Genomic DNA, 27,904 nt, shown 5'->3' with positions numbered 1-27,904 from the left:
AGTCGTGACACTTGCTGTTTTGGGGAGTAGCAAAAAGATCGCAGCAAGGCTGGCCCCATCTTAGGAATACTTCTTCTAGAACTGATTTCTTTAGAGACCACTCGTGGGGCATGAGAATTGCCCTGCTCAATTTGTCTGCAATAACGTTGGATTTCCCGGGAATGTGCGTTGCTATCAGAAAACGCTGAGAAGAGATCGCCCATTGCCAAAGTCTGAGTGCCTCTCGACATAAAGGGTATGATCTGGTTCCGCCTTGTTTGTTGATGTACCACACTACGGACATGTTGTCCGTTTGAATTGCAATAGTCCCAGTGGGAAGAGAGTCGTGAAGGGCTTGCAACGCTAAAAGCACTGCTCTCATCTCTAAGACGTTTATGTGCAAGTGGCACTCGAAAGGTTGCCACATGCCTTGGACTGTCCTGCCCTGATAATGCCCCCCCACCCAATCAGGGAGGCGTCTGTTGTCAACGTGGCGACTTGGGGGGGGGGGGGGAGTGAAGGGTCTTCCTCGGAGAAGTTGATGTGATGTGATCCACCAAGACAGTTGATTCTTGCATGATTGAGTTATCAATATGGTATGGGACATCGGGAGCTGTTGAAAGGACCATTGAGTAAACAGCATCCATTGGAGGATCCTCATGTGAAAGCGAGCTAAGAGAAGGGGAATAGCTGCTGCCATGAGTCCTAACACCTTCAAAACTAGTCTGGCTTTGACTTTGTTGCATTGTAAGAGAAGGGAAATTTGGTTCCGAATGTCTGACACACTCTGCTCTGTGAGTCTGGCTGAAAAATTGAGTGTGTCTAAGGTGGCGCCTATAAAGGTAATAGATTGACAAGGCGACAAGGCAGATTTTTCAAAATTTATCGAAATGCCTAGAGCTTGGCAAGATTGGATGGTGAAGTCCCTGGATAGAAGAAGCTGATGTCTGGTGGTGGGGGTAAGGAGCCAGTCATCTAAATATGGAAACACCTGGAATCCTTGACGTCTCAAGTGAGCCGCGACCACTGCCATGCATTTGGTAAACACACGGGGGCTGTAGTGAGACCAAAGGGCAGGGCCCTGAACTGGTAGTGACTGGCTCCCAGCCTGAAGCGGAGATATCTCCTGGAGCGTCTGTTCATCTTGATGTGGTAGTACGCGTCCTGAAGATCTATCGAGCACATCCAATTGTCCTGACCCAAGAAGGGTAGAATGGACTGTAGCGTGACCATCCGGAATTTTGTTTTCTTGACATACTTGTTTAAGTAGCTGAGATCCAGTATGGGTCTCCAGTCCCCTGTTTTTGGTACCAAAAAGAATTTGGAGTAGATTCCGGATCCTTGCTGGTCTGCCGGGACTGATTGGATAGCTCTTTTTGATAGCAGCTTTGAAATTTCTAATGCTGCTTGTTCCCTTAGACCGGATGGAACGTCTGGAAGGGATCTTTTGGGTTGGGATGGGATGTGAATAAAGGGAATTTTGTAACCCTCGGATATGATCGACTGTACCCATTTGTCTTGAGTAAGGGAAAGCCAGGCTTTTGGGTACAGGGATAACCTTCCCCCGACTGCCTCCGAAGGTGGACAGCCGGGCAGCCCCTCAAGGGATGCTGAAAGGGTTTGTCAGAGAACATTTCTCTGCTACCCTGGTTCTGCGGACCTCCTCTGCCTCTAGGGCGGCGTCTATTATTATTCCCACCTCTGCCTCTAGAGGGGAATCGGCCTTGTGCGTCAGATGAGACTCCCTGGGATTGTTTGCGGAACCACATCTTTCCTCCCCTCTGACCTTTGGGATAGGGTCTAGAAGGGGTAGAAAAACGGACTCCTATGGCAGATAGAGTCTTACCTTCTACCTCGCACCTGGTCAATGTATCCTTCACCTGTGGACCAAACAAGGATGATCCATCAAAGGGAGAATTGGTGAAGGATGCCTTGAAAGGGTCCGCAAAGTTGCATAGCCGCATCCAGGCGTGACGTCGTAAGGCAACACCTGTGCCTGCGGCTCTACTCGCCCCATCTGCAGCATATGAGACCAGCCGCATGGAGGAGTTAACGATGGAATTCAGGGTTGCCAACTGGGAGTTCATTGTGTCTTTGAACCCCTCAGCTGTAGGATCCTTTATCAGTTCACCCATATCCTTGAGTAAATCTCTCTGGAGACGAAGTGGCATAAGTAATTCAGCGAACGCATTGAAAAGGTCGCTGATGAGAACATCCGCTTGCCGTACCTGTCCATGGTCCTAGATTCCTTATTAGGAGGATGGACAGGAACCGAAGGATCAGCTAACTCCTTCTTAGTGGCCGCAGCCACCACCATGGCATCAACAGGGACACCTTTGGATAAAAAATCTTTATCTCTAGGGGCAGTAATAAATTTAGATGGTTTCCTCGGGGTGGGTTCCACTGAATCAGGAGCCGTCCAAGTCTTCCTTGCCACCACTTCCATAAGGGGGTCAAAGGGAGGGGACACCCAGGAGGTAGAAGGGCGAGAGCCAAACGCCTCAAGATACACTGACTCATCCTCCGAAGGGTTAAGGGCAGGCCAGTTCCCCCTCTGTTTCAGGATCTCAAGGATGTCAGCAAAGGAGACATCCTCAGAGGTGGATCGAGGGGAACCTTCAGATTCCTCTAAGTCAGTGTCAGAGGTGATAGACTCAGGGGAGTCAATGTGCTTCCTCTTGCACTGCCTCTTCCTTGGGGGATCTCCTGCCGGGTCAGGAGAGGCCTCGGAAGAGGAGGAAATTCCCAATGGGGAAACTTGAGGAGTTGGCTCTTTGCGGTCTAAGACAAGGGGGTGAGTAGAAATCACCGCAGGCACTGTAGATGGGGGGCTGAAGGAGCCGACTGTCGGGCAGAACCTGGTTCTAGCACGCTCCGCATGACCTCGAAGGCACCCCTGTCAGGCAAGGCCAGAGGCCCCCGCTCCGAAGAGACAAGGACCTCCCCCGGCACCGACAGGGACGGCTCCGAAGCCGATGTCGGAGCCGAACTCACCAGCGCCGAAGCTCCGAGAGGGAGAGCGGGGTCGGACAAGGGTCCGATGCCACTCGCCCCCTCGGAGCCGACGAGGGAAGCTCGGCGCCGAGATCCCTCCAAGGAGGAGATCGGAGCAGACGACGGAGCCGAAAGGGAAGGTATCGGATCCGACGCACCAACAGTCATGGCTCCGACAAGCCCTGGCTCCGAACTCAAAGGAGTCGGAGGAGGAATGTATTGGGGAACGGAAATAGCCACTGACTGGTGAGTCGGGCTATGCAGCATTTGGGCCAGTGCCTCGGACTTGAGAAGTCTACTCACTACCCTTTGCAAATCATGGTCAGATAACCTGGAAGACCGTGAGGAATGAGTTTTATGGCTCCGTTCAGAAAGAAGAGGGGATCCTGGCGCCGAATGCACAGAACCGATAGAGGGGGATCTGGACCTCTTCCTAGACTGTGGCTCCGATAAGAGTATCAGAGCCAACGGAGTTTTATCAGCCTCGGCTCCAGCCGGAGCCGAGGTAACAGTATGAGGTTTGGAAACATCGGCTCCGGCCAGAGCCGATGTCGAAGCCGACTTAATCTTTCCAGCAGTCGACTCTGAAACCGGAGCCGACTGTTTGGAAGTTTTGGAAGGCTTCCGCGACACAGACTGAGTCGGGGGGCGTTCAGGCTTTAACAAGCCCCGCAAGATTAATTTATTCTTGCGTTCCTGCAGGACTCTAGGGCTAAAACCTTGACAAACAGCACAAGAGTCCTGCAGGTGCAAAGGTCCCAGGCAATACACACAAGAAGTGTGACAGTCTGTCAGAGACATTTTCTGACAGCACGAGTCACACTTCTTGAAGCCTGAGACCTTAGAGTCTTTTGACATCGTAAAAGGAGTGCCTGACAACAACACAAACACACTACAGACACATCCTCTACTGAAGAAATTATTAAATTATTAAGGCTAACACAAGCCACAAACACACACACACACACACACACAAGCCCTTAACAGAAAAACAACTAATTTAGTCACACTAAAGGAATGGGGGAAGGGAGGGGCCGAAGGCCTACAAGATAAGGGAAGAAAGGGAATATAGACCCGAAAAACAGGGGTCGATTTATCTAAATATTTAATTAAACTAAAAAGGTTATGGTATGAAACAAAAAAGGGGGTTAAGAAATACCTAATATGGTAAAAACTCTAACTCACCTGCCTGAGCCGGTAGAAAAGCACCTCGTCAGCTATAGCGGCAAACGAGATCTGAGTAGTTACCGCCTAGCATTGTGGGATATAGGGGAGCCTCGAGCCGGTGGAATTAGCGCTCGAGCTTTAGTATTGGCCGAGTCGGAGCCGAGGATCGGCTCCGAACCCATCCAGCAAGAATGAAGGCGATATTGACAACTTAACATTGAGTTTTAAGGGAAACCAGGAACTTTGCAATTTATGTAAAATGCTGAAGTAAATGACAACTGTTAAAAAAAACATAGCATACTGTATGACAACAATAATGGTTAAGTATAATGGTTTTCTTTTCTACTAATGTATGTGCATATATATTGCAGTTTAAATTATTTAATAAAAATGTTTTAAAAAACAGTATTGTGAAAAAAATTTAATTTCTGTGGACAACACTGCACACTACTCATTTTCCACAAGTAAAACATTTCTGTATGCAACTCAACTCCTTACCATTTTTGTGCATGCTGGGGTCAGGAGGCATACTGCCAGGTAGTCCCTCCATTAACGAAGTCCACTGCTTGAATCGAGATTCAGTCCCACCTTCTTTTCCACCTACCATATTGTTAAAATCCATGGCAGCAAGGTTCACATTAGAGCCATAACCTGGAAGAAAGGATAAAACCTTTTTCAACAAAGTTAAGACTTATGTACTTAAAGCAGGAGACTTTAAAACATTCTGAAGCTCTATATACTCTGCAAACTCTTTGCATAAACAAATAAACTCTCTAATTAGCCTACAATTACTTAATATTGCCAACAGTTAAAAATATAATGGCAAAATAGGATGAAATTAATTTCTCCATTCACTATGAGGTTTTTGACTTCAAAGACTGTAAACTCATTACTTTACATAAGCATTAAATACAGAGAAGACACCTAATAAAACCAATTACTTACTTATTGTTCGAGTGTATTCACTGTTGTAGTCATCACATATGGGTTATCTGCTTGCAGTAGCCCTCAGTCGGCCTGATTATCAAAGTCTTGGGTCCTGCGTCGGTTGCTGTCTCATCTTCCATGACGTCAGGTAGTCACGGGTATAAAGCATGCAGCCGACGCCATTACATCAGTTTATGTGTAGAAGGTTTTACCTCCAACAAAAAAGCAAATACACCAAAAAGCTTTTAAACATAGTAAAGGAGAGAAGAGGTGTAGCCAAAAGAAGTCAGGGAGCTGGAGGGAAGGTAAAGTACAGTTGTGTACACTTACCATAAATGTAGATGTTCGAGTGTATTCACTGTTGCAGTCATTACATTTGGGTTATCCTGCTGGCAGGATGCCTTCAGTCAGCCTGAATTCCAAAGTCTTGGGTCCTGCGTCGGCTGCTGTCGCCTCTTCTCTGACGTCAGGTCGTCAGGGGTACAAAAGATGCAGCAGACACCATTTTATTCAGTTTTTCTTGCCCCACATGTCAGGTGCCTCCAAAAGGGTAGGCTAAAATTATGTAAATAAAACATATATGCACCAAAATAAGCTTTACCTTCATCTATAAGCAAATACACCACCTAGGTTGTATAGATTAGAGAAGTAAAGATAAGTTCCAGCAAAAATAAGGGGGGTGGCGGGTGGGTAACCTGGACTGCAACAGTGAATACACTCGAACATCTACATTTACGGTAAGTGTACACAACTATACTATGTTCTTTGTGTTTCACTGTTGCAGTCATTACATTTGGGTGGAGTCCCAAAGCTATGGTTGGGGGGGCTGGAGCTAAACACCATTAGGAGTGGCTATGAGGCCCTGCAGAACTAAAGTGGCAAAGCCTGCCCTGGATTTAGAGTAAAGAGGCAGATTGTAATATTTTGAAAAGGTATGCACTGAACTCCAAGTAGCAGCCTCTAAAATGTCTTTGGTTGGTACTCCCCTGAGAAAGGCTGCAGAAGTGGCTGCAGCTCCGGTTGAATGTGGCCTAATGCCCTTAGGCACTGGTTTGCCATGCTGTGAGTAGCAGAAAGAAATGCAGTGACCAATCCACTTTGAAATAGTCTGCTTGGAGATGGCCTTTCCTTGTGAAGCTGTGGCATATGCCACTAGTAACTGTTCTGTCTTTCTGAAAACTTTAGTTTTGTCCAAGTAGAATCTAAGTTGTCTGTGTACGTCCAAAGAATGCAGAATTTTCTCCCCCTTGTTCTGTGGATTTGGATAAAATGTTGGCAAATAAATTGTTTGGTTAAGGGCTACACTGGATACCACGTTAGGCATAAATGTAGGGTTTGTTCTCAGAGAGACCCTGTCTGGATAAAAAATGATAAAGGGTTCCACAGCCATGAGAGCCTGTAGCTCAAACTCATCTTGCAGAAGTTATTGCTAGGAGCAGAGCTGTTTTCCAAGATAAGAACTTTATATCCACAGTAGCAGCTGGCTCAAAAGGAGGTAAGGAGTTTTTCCAAGACATAATTGAGGTCCCATGCAGGTATTGGCGTTCTCCTTGGAGACCTTAAGTTTTTGGCGTCTCTGAAGTACTGCCTTAATAAAGGATGAGAAAAGAGTGATGGCTCTGTATTGTAATGAGCTGAAATGGCAGAGGCATGGATCTTAATTGATGAAAAAGATAGGCCTTTGTCCAGCATCTCAGTTAAGTATTGCAAAATCTGAGGAATATTTGGGACAGCTGTATCAGTTCCTTGAGCTTGGTTACAAGCGCAAAATCTCTTCCATTTCCCAGCATAGAATTTTCTAGTACTAGGTCTTCTGGCTTCTAAAATGACATCCATCACAGCTTTACTGAGAGGTGTGTTTCTATGGCTACATTATCCGCCATGCTGCCAGGTTTAAGGTCCTGAGTTGGCTGTGCAGAATCCAATTGTTTTGCTGGGACAGTAGATGAGGCATTTGAGGTAAGGTCCAGGCTGGGCATTGGGACAAGTTCCTTAAGATCGGATACCAGTACTGGCGTGGCCAGTCTGGGGCAATCAGAATCATTTTTGGTTTCTTCTGCCTGACCTTTAGGAGTACCTTGGGGAGGAAAGGCATATACTGATAGGTTTGTCCAGATGAAAGATAAGGCGTCTACTTTCCAAGCTTGTCTGTGATAAGTCCTTGTGCAGAATCTTTTTAGTTGATTGTTTTGAGGGGAGGCAAACAGATCAATGTCCGGGTGTCTCCATTTCTTTGTTATCATGCTGAAGACTTGTGGATCCAGGTGCCACTCGTGGGTATCCACAAAGTTTCTGCTTAGTTCGTCTGCCAGAGTATTTTCCTTTCCTGGCAGGAATTGTGCCTGCAGATGGACTTGGTAGGTCAATGCTTTGTCCCATAAAGCCATGGCTTGTCTGCACAGGGGATAAGAATGAGTGCCACCCTGCTTGTTTATGTACCACATGACCGTGGTGTTGTCTGTTCAGTAGTTGTCCCGGATGAAGTAGGTCCTTGAAGGCTGTCAGGGCATTTTGAACAGCTAGCATCTCTTTTTGATGGATATGTAGATGCTTTTGGTTTGTGGACCAGGTGCCCTGAATGCCTCTTCCTGCCATGTGTGCCCCCCAGGCATAATCTGAAGCATCCATTGTTAGGCTCTGCTTGGCTGGGGGTAGTGAGAATGGCTGTCCCTTGTTTTGGTGACAAGCCTTGGTCCACCATCGATACTCCTGTTGCAGGCAGGGAATTAGAGTAATCATTGTTTCCAGACTGTGGAAATGTTGTGTCCAGACACTTTTTAGGTACCATTGAATTTTACTCATATGCAGTCTTGCATATGGAATTAGTAAGATGCAGGATGTCATGAAGCCCAAAGCCTGCAGAATTTTTCTTGCAGATAACTGGGTCTTTGTTGCCATTTCTTTGAAATAGGTAGCCAGTTGCCTTTGTATGTTTGGAGTGAGATAAGCCATCTGGGCAGTTGTATTTAAGCTTGCACCCAGGAATATTATCTCTTGAGAGGGTACTAGTTTTGATTTCTTTTTGCTGACTGTGTACCCTAGGCATGTTAAAAGTCTTATCACAAACGGCAGATGCTGTAGTAGAATGTCCTTGTTCTCTGCTTGTATGAGGCAGTCGTCCAAGTAAGGATATATTTGTATTCCTCTTTGTCTGCAGTAAGCAATTACTGGTGCCAGGCACTTTGTGAAGACCCTGGGTGCAGTAGATAAGCCAAAGGGCAGTGCAGAAAATTGGTAATGCTTTGTGCCAACCTTGAATCAGAGGTATATCTTCTGCATGATTGTCTGATTGGGACATGCAGGTATGCCTCTTTTAGGTCTAAAGTCACGAGCCAAGCCTTGCTGCCCAGCATGGGCAGAAGCTGCTGTAAGGTCAACATCTTGAATTTTGGGATATCCAGGAAAGTATTTAGAATATATAGGTCCAGTATTGGTCTCCATGCTTTGTCCTTTCTGGGTACCAAAAACAGTCGAGTAAAATCATTGACCCTGCTCATGCTGTGGCACTTGTTGAATAGCCCTCATGTCCATGAGAGCTGCGCCTTGTTTTTGAGCCTCTGCCCATTGATTTTTTGGCAGGTCTGGCCAACCGTTTGCCCATGGCAGGGTATGGAAATGAAACTTGTAGCCTTGTGACACTATGTCCAGAACCCATTTGTCCTGGGTTATAATGTGCCAATTTTGAGAAAAAAAGTACTAGTTTTTCCCCTAAGGGTGCTGCCAGTAGATAAGTGCTTGGTGCAGGCAGGGGGAAGTCATTGGGACTGTTTCCTGTATGATTGTGCTTTGTCTTCTCCACCTTTGGAGGTAGAAGCACTCCACTGCTTAGACCTGTAGGATCCTTGTGGCTGCGATCTGCCTCTAGGGTGTCTAGATCTGCCACTTTGAAGTCTGTATGAGACTGGAAAGGACAAATTCTTTGTAGGCCAGTGTCTGCTGAATCTAGGTGGCTGTACCTGTAAGAAATCCTTGACCGTTTGCATACATTTAGCTTTGTCATCCATTTTCTTTAACACTTCTGCCTTAACACCAAACAAGGTATCATGACGTAAAGAGCATCTAATAATTTTGCTTTAACATGGTCAGGCAGATTTTGTTCCTTTAACCAAGCATGCCTCCTAATGACAGAACCCGTAAAGTACAGTTGTGTACCTACCATAAATGTAAATGTTCAAGTGTATTCACTGTTGCAGTCATTACTCTTGGGTTATCCTGCTGGCAGGCTACCCGCAGTTGGGCTGAATTCCAAAGTCTTGGTCCGGCGTCAGTTGCTGTCGCCTCTTCCCTGACGTCAGTGCGCCTGGGGTATAAAAGATGCAGCCGACACCATTTTCTTCAGTTTTTCTTGCCCCAGATGTCAGGTGCCCCCAAAAGGGTAGGCTAAATAGATTATGCCAATAAACATGCATGCACTAAAGTAAACATTTCCTTCATCTACAAGCAAATACACCACATAGGTTGTATAGAACAGAGAAGCACAGATAAGATCCAGCAAATGAAAGGAGGATGGTGGGAGGGAAACCCGGACTGCAACAGTAAATACACTCGAACATCTACATTTATGGTAGGTACACAACTGTACTATGTTCATCGTGTTTCACTGTTGCAGTCATTACCCTTGGGTTGAATCCCAAAGCAGAGGATGGGTGGCTGGGCTAAATAGGATTAGGAGAGGCTATGAGGCCCTGCAGAACTGCAGTGGCAAAGCCTGCTCAGGATTAAGAGTAGAGAGGTAAGTGGTAGTGCTCTGTAAAAGTGTGCACTGAACTCCAAGTTGCAGCCTCTAAAATGTCCTTGGTTGGTACTCCTCTGAGGAAGGCTGCTGAAGTGGCTGTTGCTCTGGTAGAATGTGGCCTAATGCCCATAGGCACTAATTTGCCATACTGTGAGTAGCAGAAACGAATGCAATGGCCTATCCATTTTGAAATAGTCTGTTTTGAGATGGCCTTTCCTTGTGATCCTGCAGCATATTCCACTAAAAGTTGCTCAGTCTTTCTGAAAGCTTTAGTTCTATCCAAGTAGAAGTGCAGCTGTCTGTGTATGTCCAAAGAATGCAGAAGTCTCTCACCCTTGTTCTGTGGGTTTGGATAAAAGGTAGGTAAGTGGATGGTTTGGTAAAGTGCCACATTGGACACCACCTTAGGCATAAATGTAGGGTTCGTCCTTAGAGAAACCCTGCCTGGATGGAAAATGATAAAAGGTTCCACAGCCATGAGTGCCTGTAACTCCGAGACTCGTCTTGCGGAGGTTATTGCTAGGAGCAGAGCTGTTTTCCAGGATAAGAATTTTATATCAGCTGTTGTGGCTGGCTCAAAAGGAGGCAGTGTGAGTTTTTCCAAGACATAATTGAGGTCCCATGCAGGTATTGGTGCTCTCTGTGGTGGTCTTATGTTTTTGGCCCCTCTGAGGTACTGCCTTATTAAAGGATGAGAAAAGATAGGTGGTTCCGTATTGTAATAGGCTGAAATTGCAGAGGCATGAATCTTAACTGATGAAAAGGATAGGCCTCTGACCAGCATCTCAGTTAAGTATTGTAAAAATCTGAGGAATATTTGGTACAAACGTGTCAATACCTTGTGCCTGGCTCCAAGCACAGAATCTCTTCCATTTTTCTGCATAAGATTTTCTGGTACTGGGCCTCCTGGCCTCCAAACATCCATTACAGCTTTGGAAAGAGGAGTGTTCTGAATTACTGCATTATCTGCCATGCTGCCAGATTTAAGGTCCTGAGTTGGCTGTGCAGGATCTGATTGTTTTGTTGGGTCAGTAAGTGAGGAGTTTGTGGCAATGTCCAGGCTGGACCTTGAGACAAGTTCTTTAGAACTGGGTACCAGTGCTGGCGTGGCCAGTCTGGGGCAATCAGTATCATTTTTGGCTTCTCTTGTCTGACCTTTAGGAGTACCTTGGGGAGGAGAGGCAGTGGAGGAAAGGCATATAATGTTAGGTTTTTCCAGCTGAAGGATAGGGCATCCACTTTCCATGCTTGCTTGTGATAAATCCTTGTGCAGAATGTCCTTAGTTGGCAGTTGTGAGGGGAGGCAAATAGATCTAGGTCTGGGCATCCCCATTTCCTTGTTAACATGCTGAAGACTTGTGGGTCCAGTTTCCACTCGTGAGGATCCATGAGGTTTCTGCTTAGTTCGTCTGCCAGATTATTTATTTTTTCTGACAGGAATTGTGCTTGCAGGTGAACTTGATAAGTCAATGCTGTGTCCCACAAAGTCATGGCTTGTCTGCAGAGGGGATAGGAATGTGTGCCTCCCTGCTTGTTTATGTACCACATGACTGTAGTATTGTCCGTCTTTATCAGTAGCTGTCCTGGATAAAGTAGATCATTGAAGGTTGTCATGGCATTCTGAACAGCTAGCATCTCTCTTGATTGATATGAATATGCATCTGGCTTGCAGGCCATGGAACCTGAATACATTTTCCTGCCATGCGGGCCCCCCAGGCATAATCTGATGCATCTGTTGTTAGTGTCTGCCTGGCTGTGGGTAAAGTGAATGGCTGTCCCTTGTTGTGGTGAAAGGCCTGTGCCCACCATCGAAACTCCTGTTGCAGGCAGGGAATGAGGGTAATTAATGTTTCCAGGCTGTGGCAATGTTGAGTCCAAACACTTTTTAGGTACCATTGCAGTTTCCTCATATGCAGTCTGGCATATGCAATTAGCAAAATGCAGGATGCCATGAAGCCCAAAGCCTGCAGAATTTTTCTTGCAGACAACTGGATCTTTGTTGCCAACAATTTGAAGTAAGAAGTCAGTTGCCTTTGTTTGTCTAGCATGAGATAAGCCATCTGGGCAGTTGTATTTAAGCTTGCACCCAGGAATATTATCTCTTGAGAGGGTACTAGTTTTGATTTCTTTTCATTTACTGTATACCCTAGAGAAACTACTAATCTTTTTACAAACGCCAGATGCTGTAGTAGAATGTCTTTGTTCTCTGCTTGAATAAGGCAGTCGTCCAAGTAAGGACATATTTGAATTCCTCTGTCTGCAAAATGCAACTACTGGTGCCTGGCACTTTGTGAAGACACTGTTTGAAGCTGATGTTAGCTTGACATATAATAGTGTATGTCTGAAAACACCCTCAGAAGCCGATGCCTGCTCAGCGGCTCCGGACCCATCTGAGGGAATATTTTCTGAGAGTCCAATACCTTGAGTATCCAGAGGCCTAGTCGACTCCACGTGGGAGTCGGAAGCGGCCTGTGGCTCTGAGGTAGCGGGTGTCAGGGGGCTGCGAAAGTGCCTCACTGAGAACCGGCGACTGGCCTAGCAGAGGCCTCAACAGTTTTGGACCTCGGATGCCTGTCCTTTTCCTTTTGCTTTTTATAAACTCCGGTCGTCAGCTGTTCCGACGGCATTATATAATTAAACCTTTGGCCAAAGTAATGAAAGGCAAAATCGTACCGACGCTTAAAGTACAGTTGTGTACACTTACCATAAATGTAGATGTTTGAGTGTCTTCACTGTTGCAGTCATCACTGTAGGGTTCTTCCTGCCGGCAGGCAGTCCTTGGTCAGCCAGAATCCCAAAGTCTGGGTCTGGCGTCGGCTGTTCAGTCATGCTCCCTGACGTCAGAGCGCCAGGAGTACAAAGCTGCCAGCTGACGCCATGTTCTCCAGTTTTTCTTGCCCCAGATGTCAGGTGCCTAAAAATGAAGGCCAATAGTAAAAACCAAAAAATAACATACCACAAACCCCATAGCCTGTAGCAAATACACCTCAGAAGAAAGGTGAAGTAGGTAAGCACACTAGTGAAAGTATAAGAGGGGACAGGAGGGAGGGTAACCCAGACCGCAACAGTGAAGACACTCGAACATCTACATTTATGGTAAGTGTACACAACTGTACTATGTTCATCGTGTTTCACTGTTGCAGTCATCACTGTAGGGTTGAATCCCAAAGCTGAGATAAGGGGTGGTGGTTATAGAGAAGAAGGTGCGGCTAGAAGGCCCTGCAAGACTGCAGAAGCAAAGCCTGCCCTAGACTTAGAGTAAAGAGGGAGATTATAGTGCTTAGAAAAAGTATGCACTGAACTCCAAGTTGCAGCTTCCAAAATATCTTTAGTAGGTACTCCCCTGAGAAAGGCAGCTGAAGTAGCAGCAGCTCTGGTAGAGTGAGTTCTAATTTTCCCTGGAATTTGCTTTCCATGATGAGAGTAACAAAATCTGATTCCATGCGCAATCCATTTAGAAATGGTCTGTTTTGAAATGGTTTTGCCTTGGGAGTTTGTTGCATAAGAAACAAACAGTTGCTCTGTTTTCCTGATATCCTTGGTTCTGTCCAGGTAAAAACGAAGTTGTCTGTGTACATCCAAGGAATGCAAGATCCTTTCCCCCTTATTTTGTGGATTAGTGAAAAAGGTTGGCAGGTGAATAGTTTGATTTAAAGCCACTTTGGAAACCACTTTAGGCATGAAAGTAGGATTAGTCCTTAAAGACACACTATCTTGGTGAAAAGTAATGCAAGGTTCCACAGCCATGAGTGCTTGTAACTCCGAGACTCTGCTGGCTGAAGTCAAAGCCAGTAGGATAGCTGTCTTCCATGATAAATACTTAATATTAGTTGTGGCAGCAGGCTCAAAAGGAGGCAGAGTGAGTTTTTCCAGAACATAGTTGAGGTCCCAGGCAGGTATGGGTGGTCTCCTAGGGGGCCTTAAATTCTTTGCTCCTCTAAGATATTGTTTCAGAAGTGGATGTGAAAAGAGTGGAGGGTCTGTATTGTAATGTGCAGAGATAGCTGAGGCATGAATTTTTATGGAGAAGGATAAACCCTTAAGTAGCATGCCTGTTAAGTAAAGCAAAATCAGAGGGATATTAGGAATGAGAGGATCCGAATCCTGAGCATGCATCCAGGCGCAAAATCTCTTCCATTTGCCTGCATAAGACTTTCTAGTGCTAGGCCGTCTGGCTTCTAAGATAACATCCATGACCTTTTTGGGAAGGGGAGGATTAATCATAAATCCTGAATTCGCCAGGCTGCCAGGCTAAGAGTTTTGACATGAGAGTGCAGAACCTGGCCCTGGTGTTGGGACAATAGATTGGGAATCTGAAGCAAAATCCAAGGTGGTTCCTGAGATAGATTCTTCAGTGTTGAGTACCAGAATTGACGAGGCCAATTTGGGGCCAGAAGAATCATCATCTTGGGCTTGTCCTGCTTGATCTTTAATAACACCCGTGATAGAAGAGGTAGTGGTGGAAAGGCATACCCCTTGAGGTTTTTTCAGCTGAATGATAGTGCATCCACTTTGCATGGTAGCTTGTGAAAAGTCCTTGTGCAAAAAATCTGTAACTGGTGGTTGAGGGGGGATGCAAATAGATCAATGTCCGGGCAGCCCTAGGCTTCTGTAATCGTCTTGAATATGTGGGTGTCTAGCATCCACTCATGTGGGTCTGACAGGTTCCTGCTCAGGCTGTCTGCCAAAGTATTTTGTTTCCCTGGCAGGAACTGCCTTGTAGATCCACTTTGCAAACTAGTGCTGTGTTCCACAGAGTCATGGCTAGTCTGCAAAGGGGGTAGGAATGTGAGCCCCCTGCTTGTTTATGTACCACATAACTGTGGTGTTGTCTGTTCGTATCAGTAGTTGTCTTGGTTGTAGAAGATCCCTGAAAGCCAAGAGGGCATTCTGAACAGCTAACATCTCTTTTAAATTGATATGTAGGTGCTTCTGATCCTCTGCCCAAAAACCTTGCAGACCCTTGCCCTGCAAGAGGGCTCCCCATGCGTAATCCGAGGCATCCGTGGTTAACACTTGGCTGGCTGGAGGTAGACTGAAGGCTTTGCCTTTGTTGTGAAGACATGCCATGGACCACCAATGGAATTCCTTTTGTAGGCAAGGCAAGACAGCAATCTGTGTGTCTAGACTGCGGCAATGCTTGGACCATACACTTTTTAGGTACCATTGTATTTTTCTCATATGTAGTCTTGCATTTGGTATGAAAAGGATGCAGGAGGCCATGTAACCCAAAGCCTGCAGGTATTTCCTTGCAGTTAGCGGAGTTATAGAAGCCAAGGTTTTGAAAGTGGAAGCCGGCTGTAGTTGTTTTTCAGATGTCAGGAATGCCATCTGGGTTGTTGTGTTTAAAAGAGCACCCAGAAAAGTTATCTGTTGTGTGGGGGTCAAATTTGACTTTTTTATGTTTACAGTGAATCCCAGGTACTTGAGAAGATTTTGAACAAATTGCAGGTGCTGGAGTAAAACATCCTTGCTGTCTGCTTGAATAAGGCAGTCGTCCAGATAAGGGTAAATTTGAATACCCTTGAGTCTGCAATAAGCTACTACTGGTGCCAGGCACTTGGTGAAGACCCTGGGCGCAGTAGACAAGCCAAAGGGCAGCGCAGAGAATTGGTAAAGTTTTGAGCCAGCCTTGAACCGGAGGTATTTTCTGCACTCCTGTCTGATAGGGATGTGTAGGCAAGGCTCCTTTAAATCCAATGTCACCATCCATGCATTTTGCTCAACATTGGCAGGAGCTGCTGCAGAGTAAGCATTTTGAACTTTGGTATCTCCAGGAAAGTATTTAAGACTGACAGATCCAGGATGGGTCTCCATGAGTTTTGCTTTCTGGGAACTAGAAAGAGCCTTGAGTAAAAGCCCTGCCCCGTCTGTGATTGTGGAACCAGTTCTATGGCCCTCATAGCCATGAGGGATCCCACCTGGTTTAATGCCACGGACCATTTGTGTTTTGGTAGGTCTGGCCATCCGTTTGGTTTTGGCAAGGTATGAAAGTGGAATTTGTAACCTCTTGAAACTACATCCAGAACCCACTTGTCTTGGGTTATGCAAGTCCAATTCTGTTGAAAAAGAGAGAGTTTTCCTCCTAGAGGGGCATCCAGGGAGAGAAGTTCCTGGAGCCATGCAGGGGGAGTCACTGAGCCTGTTTTCTAAATGATTGAGGTCTGTCCTCTCCACCCCTGGAGGTGGAAGCACTCCATTGTCTGGGTCTGTAAGAGGTCTGTGTTTGAGGCCTTCCTCTGGTGCACCTATATCTACCCCTATGAGACCTGTCTGAGCTGGGAAAAGACCAATTTTTTGTTGGCCAATTTCTGCTAAATCTAGGGGGCTGAACTTGTAAGAAATCCTTAACTGTTTGCATGGATTCTGCCTTATCCTCCATTTTCTTTATCACCTCTTCAGCCTTAGGCCCAAACAAAACATTATGCTGAACAGGAGCATCCAGTAACTTTGCTTTCACTTGATCAGGTAAGTTTTGTTCCTTTAACCAAGCATGTCTTCTAATGACTGTGCCAGAGGCAGCCGTCCTGCAAGAAGCCTCCAAGGCATCAAAACCACAGTGTAAACCATGCTTCCCCACTTGTTCAGTAGCATGCATCAAATCATGTAATTCCTTATTATCTGCACATGCAGAAATGGTACCTAACTTTTGTTTCATAACAGACAGTAGAAATTGCTGATACTTTAGCATATGAAATTGGCAATTTAAAGCCCTAATCGATAAAGTAGCACAAGTATACACTTTTTTGTCCCATCTCTCCAAAGCTCTGGAATCCTTATCTGTCGGAATAGGATTTTTAGCAGAGGCAGCCTTAACCCCCTTAGGACCCTGAGAAATGGTTTCTGGATCAGCAGTAGGATTTTTGTGAAGGAACTGGTGGGAGTCAGGGACCCTGTAATATCTGTCGGGCTTAGCAGGAGCTGGAGGAAAGGAGTCAGGAGTTAAATTAGCCTCAGAAAAAGCATCATCCACAATATCCAAAACAGGAGGAATAGCTAGGGGTCTATGTTGGAGAAGAAGAAGGAAATCCCTGAGCCTTCTCTTAGATTCAGAGTACTGTCCCTCCCAATGAAAATGTTCCCTCATGTCATGTAAAGTTTCCCCAAAAGAAAAATCCTCAGGGGGAGAAGCTGATGGAATAGATTCCTCAGCATCAGAATCCTCATAAGGAGGGAAAGAATATTCCTGTTCAGAGGAAGACACTGAAGAAATAGATGCTTGATTAGAAGATTCATAATCCAACTCTTGCCTTGGCCTTTAGTCTGGAGGGGGATGTGAACCCCTAATCATGGTTAGCAAGTCCTCCGCTATTTTAAGTAACTGTTTCTGTGATTTGGGGCCCGGATCAGAAGAGGCCTGGGCTGGTGTCTTAGATTTAGAAGGAGTCTTTGTCCTGGGCTTTCCCTTTATCAGAAGCTGTGTAGGCCTGAAAACCGCCTCGGAAGCCGGTACCTGCACAGCGGCTCCGGACCCATCCAAGGGAGATTTGTCCGAAGGTCCTGCAGCTGGAGTGCTCAAAGGCCTAGTTGGCTACTCGTGGGAGTTCGTTTCGGCTATCGGTTCTGAAATGGCTGACGACAGGGGCTGCGAAAGCGCCTCACTGACGGCCGAACCTGAAGCTGGCTCTGGTTGTGTAACGTCGTCTGATTTGGACCTCGGAGGCCTGTCCTTATTCTTGCGTCGTTTGTGGACTCTGGTAGTCTGAAGCGTGTCCGACGACATTTTATAATAAAATCGCCTACCGAAGTAGTGAAAAGCAAAATCGTATCTCCGCTTAATCGTACGTTGGTTAAATCTAGCACAAAACTGACAACTAGCTACGTCGTGGTCAGGGCCTAAACAAGGAATACAGTAAGAATGGAAATCCTTATGAGGTATTTGCTTCCCACAAGAAATGCAATTATTAACTTTTTCTGACATCGGACTGGAGCAAGAAAAAAGTTTCCCCAACGGGGTCCTTAGCTTTGAGAAGAAGAAGTAAGTCTTCGGACTGAAGCACGAAAAAATATCAGGAGTCAGCCGACCGGGACTTGCGAACTGCTTTCACCGCACGGCAAGAAAGACTGGAGAACATGGCATAGGCTGGCAGCTTTGTACTCCTGGCGCTCTGATGTCAGGGAGCATGACTGAACAGCCGACGCCGGACCCAGACTTTGGGATTCTGGCCGACCGAGGACTGCCTGCCAGCAGGAAGAACCCTACAGTGATGACTGCAACAGTGAAACACGATGAGCATCAGTGTGTTGGTTAAATCTAGCAAAAAACCAACAGCTAGCAACGTCGTGATCAGGGCCTAGGCAAGGAATACAGTAAGACTGAAAATCCTTATGAGGTATTTGCTTCCCACAAGAAATACAATTGTTAACATTTTCTGACATCGGTCTGGAGCAAGAAAAAAGTTTCCCCAACGGGGTACTTAGCTTTAATGAAGACTTCGTATCTGAAATTCAGATTTGAAAATCTCAGGAGTCGGCCGACCGGCACTTGCGAACTGCTTTTGCTTCAGGCACCGTGCGGCAAGAAAGACTGAAGAAAATGGCTTCGGCTGCATCTTTTATACCCCTGGCACACTGACGTCAGGGAAGAGGCGACAGCAACTGACGCCGGACCAAGACTTTGGAATTCAGGCTGACTGCAGGTAGCCTTCCAGCAGGATAACCCAAGAGTAATGAATGCAACAGTGAAACACGATGAGCATCAGCGGCCCTGCAGGAGGCCTCCGGAGAATCAAACCCACATTGCAAAGTATGCTTTCCAACTTCTTCAGCTGCATGCAATAAATCCTGCATTTCTTTGTTTTCTGCATATTCAGAATTTGCCATCATTTTCTGTTTAAGCAGTGTCATGATATATTGCTGATATTTGAGCATATGAAACTAGCAATTTAAGGCCCTTATAGCTAAAGCAGCAGATGTGTAAATCTTTTTTCCCCATCTATCCAGTGCCCTAGAATCCCTGTCAGAGGGGGGTAGGGTTTTTTTGCAGTAGAAGCCTTGACCCCTTTTGGACCCTGAGAAATAGTTTCTGGATCTGCAGTAGGGTTTTTGAAAATAAATTTATGAGAGTCAGGGACCTTGTAGTATCTGTCCGGCTTAACAGGAGCTGGAGGTAGAGAGTCAGGGGTCAGACTAGACTCCGAGAACACAACATCTACAATGTCCAACACAGGTGGAATAGCTAGAGGCCTGTGCTGAGGTAGTAAAAGAAAGTGAGCCTTTTCTTAGATTCTGAAAAATCTTGGCTCTCCCAGTGGAAGTGCTCCCTCATGGTATGCAAGGTTTCCCCAAAAGAGTAGTCCTCAGGAGGAGCAGCTGAAGGAATTGATTCTTCAGCATCAGAATCCTCATGGGGGGAAGAGAATATTCCTGATCAGAAGAGGAATCAGAAGAAATGGAAACCTGATCTGAAGATTCATAGTCTGTGTCCTGCCTAGGCCTCTTATCAGGAGGGGGATGGGAACCCCTGTAAGTCTTCGGCCATTTTGAGCATCTGTTTTTTGGGCATGGAGGCCTGTCCTTGTGGCTGGTGAACTTGTTTCTTTGTCTTTAAAAGGTGTTTTAGTCTTTGAAGTCAGTTTAATATAGAATTGTTTAGGTCTGAATACACCCTCAGAAGCCGATGCCTGCTCAGCGTCTCCGGACCCATCTGAGGGAATAATCTCCGAGGCTCCAATACCTTGAGTTTCCAGCGGCCTGGCCTACTCCACGTGGGAGTTTGTAGCGGCCTGCGACTCTAAAGTAGCGGGCATCTGGGGCTGCGAAAGTGCCTCACTGAGAACCGGCGACTTGCTTAGGAGAAGCTTCGTCGTCGGTTTTGGACCTTGGTTGCCTGTCTTTTACTTTGCATTTTTTGTGAACTCCGGTAGTCGGACGGCTATCCGACGACATTGTATAATTAAATCTTCGCCCAAAATAGTTTAATGCAAAATCGTTCCGACGCTTAATAGTGGTTGGTTAAATCTAGCACAAAACCGATAACTAGCAATGTCGTGGTCAGGGACTAGGCAAGGAATGCAGTAAGAATGAAAATCCTTATGAGGTATTTGCTTCCCACAAGAAATACAATTATTAACTTTTTCTGACATCGGTCTGGAGCAAGAAAAAAAGTTTCCCCAATGGGGTACTTAGCTTTTAATGAAGACTTCGGATCTGAAACTCGAACATGAAAATCTCAGGAGTCGGTCGACTGGCACTTGCGAACTGCTTCTGCTTCAGGCACCACGCGGCAAGAAAGACTGAATAAAATGGCGTCGGCTGCATCTTTTATACCCCTGACGACCTGACAGCAGGAAAGAGGAGACAGCAACCGACGCAGGACTCAAGACTTTGGAATTCAGGCCGACTGAGGGCAACCTGCCAGCAGGATAACCCAAATGTGATGACCGCAACAGTGAAATACGAAGAACATCCAGGACTGCAACAATGAATACACTCGAACATCTACATTTATGGTAAGGGTACACAACTGTACTATGTTCTTCGTGTTTCACTGTTGCAGTCATCACATTTGGGTAGATTCCCAAAGCTAACGATGAGTGGAGGAATTTAGATAGCATTAGGACCAGCTATAAGGCCCTGCAAGACTGCAGTGGCAAAGCCAGCTCTGGATTTAGAGAAAATTGGCAATTGGTAATGCTTGGTGAAAGTACGTACAGAACACCAGGTAGCAGCTTCTAGGATCTCTCTGGTAGAGACACCTCTGAGAAAGGCTGTAGAGGTAGATGCAGCCTTGGTTGAATGGGGTCTAATCCCCTGTGGGATAAGTTTTCCATGGTGTTTACAGCAAAAATGAATGCACTGGCCTATCCATTTAGAAATGGTTTGCTTTGAAATAGCCTTCCACTCCGTCCCTGCAGCAAATGCCACCAGCAGTTGTTCAAATTTCCTTTGAGGTTTAGTCCTGTCCAAGTAAAATCTAAGTTGTCTGTGTACATCTAAGGAGTGCAACATCTGTTCCCCTTTGTTCTGTGGATTAGAAAAGAAGGTTGGCAAATGAATGGATTGATTAAGAGCCACACTGGATACCATCTTGGGCATGAAGGAGGGATTGGTTCTGAGGGATACCCTGTCCACGTGAAAGATGATGAAAGGCTCCACTGCCATAAGGGCCTGTAATTCAGATACCCTTCTTGCTGAAGTGATTGTTAAAAGGAAAGCTGTTTTCCAAGAAAGGAAATTTAACTCTGCACTTGCAGCTGGGTCAGGAGGAAGAGTGAGTTTTTCTAATACAAAGTTAAGGTCCCAGGCTGGAGTTGGAGCTCTCCTGGATGGTGTTAAGTTTCTGGCCCCTCTGAGGAACTGCTTGAGCAGTGGGTGAGAAAAGAGGAGTGGTTCTGTGTTGTAATGAGCTGAAATGACTGAAGCGTGAATTTTGATGGAGGAAAAGGAAAGGCCCTTGTGAAGCATCTCACTTAAGTATTGAAAAATCTAAGGTAAATTGGGCGCTGCTGTGGCCATCCTTTGAGTTTGGCACAGAATCTTTTCCATTTTTCAGCATAAGATTTTCTAGTACTAGGCCTTTTTGCCTCCAAAATGACATCCAACTCTTGTTTACTGAGGGATGGTAACGGAGAGATTAGGAAATTAGCAAGGCTGCCTGGTTCAGGCTTTGAAGCTGGGGGTGTAGAATCTGGCTATGCTGCTGTGACAGCAGGGTAGAGGTCTGAGGCAGGTGCCATGGGGCTAGCAGTGACACACTGTGCAAGAGGGGGTACACCAGTGTTGGCATGGTCAGTCTGGTGCAATCAGTATCATCCTTGGTTTGTCCTGTTTGATCTTTAGTAGCACTTTGCAGAGGAGAGGCAGAGGAGGAAAGGCATAAACTGATAGATTTTTCCAGCTGAAGGACAGAGCATCCACTTTCCAAGCTTGTTTGTGGGGAGTCCTTGTGCAGAATTTGTCCAATTGGTAGTTCTGGGGGGAGGCAAACAGGTCTATATCTGGGCTCCCCCATTTGTTTATCAACATGTTGAAAGTCTTTGGTTCCAGTTTCCACTCGTGTGGGTCCATTAGATTTCTGCTTAGTTCGTCTACCAGTGTATTTAGTTTTCCTGGCAGGAATTGAGCCTGTAGATGCACTTGGTAGCTCAAGGCTGTGTTCCACAGAGCCATGGCTAGTCTGCAGAGAGGGTAAGAATGGGTCCCCCCCTGCTTGTTTATGTACCACATAACAGTGGTGTTGCCCGTCTTTACCATTAATTGTCCAGGAAGAATGTGGTCCTTGAAGGCTGTCAGAGCATTCTGTACAGCTTAACATTTTTGACTGATATGCAGATGCATTTGACTTGGGTTCCATTTGCCCTGAATGCACTTCCTTGCCAGGTGAGCCTCCCCATGCATAGTCTGATGCGTCTGTTGTTAGGGTTTGGGTGGCAGGGGGTAGAGTGAATGGTAGTCCCTTGTTTTCAAGGCAGGCCTCTGCCCACCAAAGGAATTCTAGCCATAGGCAAGGTATGACAGGAATCATTACTTCTAGATCCTGAGAATGTTGACACCATAGGCTTTTTAGATACCATAGTAGTTTCCTCATATGTAGTCTTGCATATGGAATTAGTAGAATGCAGGAGGCCATGAACCCCAAGGCTTGCAGTATTTGCCTTGCAGATATAGCAGGGTTTTTTGTGGCCACTAGTTTGAAGTAAGTTGTCAAATTAATTTGTTTCTCTGGCGTGAGGAAAGCCATCTGGGAAGTTGTGTTTAAGCTTGCTCCCAGGAATATAATTTGTTGACAGGGTGCCAGATGTGATGTCTTTTCATCTATGTTGTCGCCAGACAAGTAAGCACCTTTTGTACAAATGCCAGATGATTCAAAAGTATGTCCTGGCTTTCTGCCTGAATTAGACAACTGTCCAGGTATGGGTATATTTGAATATTTCTTTGTCTGCAAAAAGCAATGACTGGTGCTAGGCACTTTTTGAATACCCTGGGCACAGTAGATAAGCCAAAGGGCAGTGCAGAGAACTGATAGTGCATGTAGCCTGCTTTAAAGCATAGGTATCTTCTGCAAAATTCTCTGATTGGGATGTGCAGGTAGGCTTCCTTTAAATCCAGTGTTGCAAACCAGGCATCTTTGCCTAGCGTAGGAAGCAACTAGTGGAGAGTTAGCATCTTGAATTTGGGAATCACCAAAAAAGTGTTTAAGATAGAAAGGTCCAGGATAGGACGCCATGAGTTGTCTTTTCTGGGTATCAGGAAAAGTCTTGAGTAGAAACCTTGTCCCTCTTCCTCTTCTGGTACAGTTTAAACAGCCTTTATGCTTAAGAGAGAGAGTACTCGCTTTTGAGCCTCTGCCCACTGATTTGGGGGTAGATCTGGTCAACCGTTTGGGGTTGGTAACGTGTGAAATCTGTATCCTTGGGAAACTATATTTAAAACCCATTTGCCCTGGGTAATGAGTTCCCAGTTTTTTGCCTGCAGAGCAATATTTCCCCCTAAAGGAGCAGTGAGTTGAGAAGTGCTTGGAAGTTTTAAAGTTAAGTCACTGAGGCAGTTTACCATTGGGGGGGGGGGGGGGAGTCTTACTACTTCCTGATTTGGAAGTGGGAGCCTCCCACTGCTTAGTCCTGTGCGTAACCTGGGACTGAAGCCTGGGTGTTCTGCTGGTTCTGGGTTTGGACTGAGAAGGCCTGGAAGAGGCAGGAAAGGACCAATTCTTAGAGAGCCAATGCCTACTAAATCTTGGAGGCTGTACTTGTAGGAAATCTTTAATAGTCTGCATAGATTTAGCTCTTTCCTCCATCTTTTTAAGAACAACTTCTGCTTTGTTGCCAAATAGGCAGTCCTGATTTAAGGTAGCATCCAGCAATTTAGCTTTAGCATGATCTGGCAAGGATTGATCCTTAAGCCAAGCATGCCTTCTAAGCACAGACCCAGTGACAGCAGCCCTGCAAGATGCCTCTGGTGAATCAAAACCACATTGCAAAGTATGTTTTCCAACCTGTTCAGCAGAATACATGAAATCCTGTAATTCCTTATTTTCAGCACAGTCAGGAATCAACATCATTTTCTGTTTAAGCAATCCCATAATAAGCTGCTGATACTTTCACATATGAAACTGGCAATTAAAGGCCCTAATGGCCAAGGTTGCAGAAAGTACAGTTTTGTACCTACCATAAATGTAGATGTCCGAACAGGAATGCATCTGCAGTCCTTACAAATGGGTTGTCCTGTCGTCAGGCAGCCCTTCGGTCGGCCGGATTCCAAAGTCTGGGTCTGGCCTCGGCTGGTGTCACACTTCACCCGACATCATAGCTGCAGTTCTTCGGGTATAAAGGCATCAGCCGATGCCATTTTCCTCAGTGTTTCTTGCCCCAGATGCCAGTTGCCCTCTTGGATAGCTAAATTTTGGATAAATGCCAATGTTTCCAAATAGTAGAAGGCAAACACAAAAAATAAGCATGTATGTACATATATACAAACAAATACACCATAAGAGACCCCCCCCAGCTAGCTATTAGATGGGCAAATACCCTAGGAATACCACAGAGGGGAAGGAGGGTGGGTAATCCTGACTGCAGATGCATTCCTGTTCGGACATCTACATTTATGGTAGGTACAAAACTGTACTATGTCCTTCAAGGATGCATCTGCAGTCCTTACAAATGGGTAGAATACTATAGCCAAACTAGGGGAGGAGGAAGAAGAAATTATGTTGTAGTTAGGATCCCTTGCAAAACAGCAGTGGCAAACCCTGCTCGGGATCTACAGTATAAAGTTAAGTTATAATGCTTGGCAAATGTATGCAAGGAGGTCCAAGTAGCAGCCTCTATAATGTCCTTGGTAGCCACTCCTCGTAAGAAAGCTGTGGTAGTGGCTGTAGCCCTTGTAGAATGAGGCCTTATGTTCTGTGGAGTTTGCTTTCCATGGTAGGAGTAACAGAATCTGATGCAATTTCCTATCCACTTGGAGATTGTCTGTTTTGAAATTGCTTTTCCTTCCCTTCCTGTTGCATATGCTACCAGAAGCTGGTCAGTTTTTCTATTGCCCTTGGTTCTGTCCAGGTAGTAGCGCAACTGTCTATGTACATCCAAAGTATGCAGCAGTCTTTCCCCCCTGTTCTGTGCATTGGGGAAGAAGGTAGGTAGGTGGATAGCCTGGTTTAAAGACACTCTGGATACCACCTTAGGCATAAATGTAGGATTTGTTCTCATGGACACTCTGTCTTGATGGAAGATTAGGAAGGGTTGTACTGCCATTAAAGCCTGTAGCTCAGAAACCCTTCTTGCTGAGGTAATTGCCAGCAGAAAAGCAGTTTTCCAGGATAGGTGTTGAAGATCTGCTGTTGCTGCTGGTTCAAAGGGGAGTGTCAATTTTTCTAGCACAAAGTTCAAGTCCCATGCTGGTAATGGTTGTTTCCTAGGAGGTTTTACATTTTAATTCCTCTCAGAAACTGCCTGAGTAGAGGATGCGAGAAGACAGGGGATCAAGCTGTATTCTGCAGAAATAGCTGATGCATGTATCTTGATGGAGGAATAGGACAGGCCTGTATGGAAAAGCTCTGCCAAATACTCCAGGATGTTGGCAATGTCTACCTTTGACACATCTTTTCCCTTTCAGTACTCCAAATGAGAAACCTTTTCCATTTTCCTGCATAGTTCCTTCTTGTTGAGGGTCTGCGGGCCTCAAGGATAATGTCTTTAACCCTTTGGGATAAATCTGGGTTAGTTGCTCTTATGTAATGTTCCAGGCAGTCAGCTGCAGAGTTTTCAGGTTTGGATGCAGGGTGTTGTAGCCGCTCTGAGTTAACAGCAAAGGAATCAGGGTAGTGTCCACATTTTCCCGAGACATGCTCCTCAGTAATGGGTACCAATGTTGTCTTGGCCAGTCTGGAGCTATCAGAATGATCCTTGGACGTTCCTCTTTGATTTTCAATAGCACCTTGTGCATCAAAGGAAGAGGTGGGAATGCATATGCTGTCAGGCCTTTCCAACTGAAGGATAGAGAGTCCACCTTCCAAGCAAGTGGGTGGTACGTCCTTGTGCAGAATTTCTTGAGCTGGTGATTGAGTGGGGATGCGAATAGGTCTATTTGTGGCAGTCCCCATTTCTTGTGATGACCTTGAAGATGTCCGGTGTAACATCCATTCGTGAGCATCCGAGGTAGTTCTGCTTAATATGTCTGCTAGGATGTTTTCTTTCCGGTACAAAATTGCTTGTAACTGAATGTTGTAGCTCAGAGCCATATTCCATAGGTCCAGTGCCATCCGGCATAGAGGGTATGAATGAGTGCCTCCCTGTTTGTTGATGTACCACATGACTGTGGTGTTGTCTGTCCTTATCATCAACTGCCCTTCTTGGAGGAATGGTCTGAAATTCTGGATTGCTAGTTTTACTGCCAGCATTTCCTTTTGATTTATGTGCAGGTGCAGCTGATCTGGAGTCCATAAGCCTTGTATGCACTTGTCCAGCATGTGGGCCCCCCCAACCGAGGTCTGAGGCGTCCGTTGTGATGGTTTGGCTTGGTTGAATGCTGTGGAAGGGCAAACCTGGGTTTGACTGGCATGCCTGAGCCCACCATAGGAATTCTTGTTTCAGGCATGGGATTAGTGGTATTTCGGTTTCTAGGCTGTGCCTGTGTTGAGACCATAAATTCTTCAGGTACCACTGTAGCTTTCTCATATGCAGTCTGGCATGAGGGACCAGGATTATGCAGGATGCCATGAAGCCAAAGGCCTGCAGTACTTTCCTTGCTGTTAGTTTGTTCTGCTTTGTTAAGGCCAAGAAGTAGAGAGGAAGTTGTTCTTGTTTTTCTGCAGTTAGGAATGCCATCTGTTTTACTGTGTCCAATTCTGCACCTAAGAAGGTTATTCTTTGGGATGGTATCAGTCTTGATTCTTTTTATATTGACTGTATATCCCAGGGCTTGCAGTAAGCAAATGACTCTTTGTAAGTCTTCTGTTAGCTTGTTTTTGTTGTCCGCTTGTATCAGGCAGTCGTCCAGGTATGGATATATTTGGATTCCCTGAAGCCTGCAGTGAGCGATTACTGATGCCAGGCATTTCGTGAACACTCTGGGTGCAGTAGATAAGCCAAAGGGCAATGCTGAGAATTGATAATGCTCTGATCCTGCAAGAAATCTGAGGTATCTTCTGCAATTTGGTCGTATGGGGACGTGCAGGTATGCCTCCTTGAGATCTAGAGTCACCAGCCAATACTCCTTGCCCAGCATGGGAAGAAGTTGCTGTAGGGTCAGCATTTTGAATTTTGGAACAATGATGAATGTGTTTAAAGCGGACAGGTCGAGAATAGGCCTCCAATTTTTCTCTTTTCTTGGTACCAGGAATAGTCTGGAGTAAAATCCCTTTCCTTGTTTCATAGATGGTACCCTTTCCACAGCTCTCATCTTTGCTAATTGAGCTATTTGTTTTAGAGCTTCTGTCTTTTGATTTGGTGGTAGGTTTGGCATTCCTCTTTTTCCTGGTAAAGTATGGAAATGAAACCTGTAGCCTTTGTCTATAGTTTGCAAAATCCACTTGTCTCTTGTGATGTAGTGCCAGTTTTTTGAAAATAAGGCTAACTTTCCGCCTAAGGGTGCTGCTATTTGTTCCCTGGTAGGTGCCAGAGCCAAGTCACTGTGATTGTCCTGTTGCAGTGGTAGTAGTTGTGTCTGTGCCTCGCTGGTTGTTACCTTGCCACTGGCGTCCCCTGTAGGCACCTCCTCTGGATTGATTTCTGCCTCTTGCACGCCTATTCCTGCCTCTCTGTGTTTTAGAGGAGTCTGGAAAGGACCAATTTTTGGAAGGCCAGTTCCTGCTAAACCTTGGAGGCTGAACCTGTAAGAAATCTTTCACTGTTTGTACAGATTTTGCCTTCTCTTCCATTTTCTTCAGTACCTGCTGAGCAGGAGTACCAAATAAACTGACCTTATCCATAGGAGCATCTAATAGTTTTGCTTTTACATGATCAGGCAAGACCTGTTCTTTCAACCATGCATGCCTTCTTATAACTGTGCCAGTCATGGCTGATCTAAAGGAAGCCTCCAGTGCATCATAGCCACATTTTAAAGAATGGTTACTAACCTGCTGAATGTTATGCACCATTTCTAGAATGTATTTCTTATCTAAAGTATCATCAGAGGACAGTTTCTTAGTTAACTGATCAAGCA

General features: G+C 45.7%; 1 protein-coding gene across 1 annotated transcript in view; it reads right to left on the bottom strand.

Moving 5' to 3' along the window:
- Window positions 1-27,904, bottom strand: part of TNRC6B (trinucleotide repeat containing adaptor 6B) — a 2,803,754-nt gene that overhangs the window by 932,705 nt on the left and 1,843,145 nt on the right. Inside the window, exon 14 of the mRNA XM_044074422.1 lies at window positions 4,639-4,791. Coding sequence (XP_043930357.1) covers window positions 4,639-4,791 — 153 coding nt within the window. The remainder of the gene's footprint in view (window positions 1-4,638; window positions 4,792-27,904) is intronic.

The sequence above is a fragment of the Protopterus annectens genome, chromosome 1.part0, assembly GCF_019279795.1.
Source record: "Protopterus annectens isolate FY-2018-M chromosome 1.part0, PAN1.0, whole genome shotgun sequence".
Taxonomy (NCBI): Eukaryota; Metazoa; Chordata; order Ceratodontiformes; family Protopteridae; genus Protopterus; species Protopterus annectens.
The sequence above is the reverse complement of the archived record's forward strand: the minus strand, read 5'-3'. Positions and strand labels throughout refer to the sequence as shown.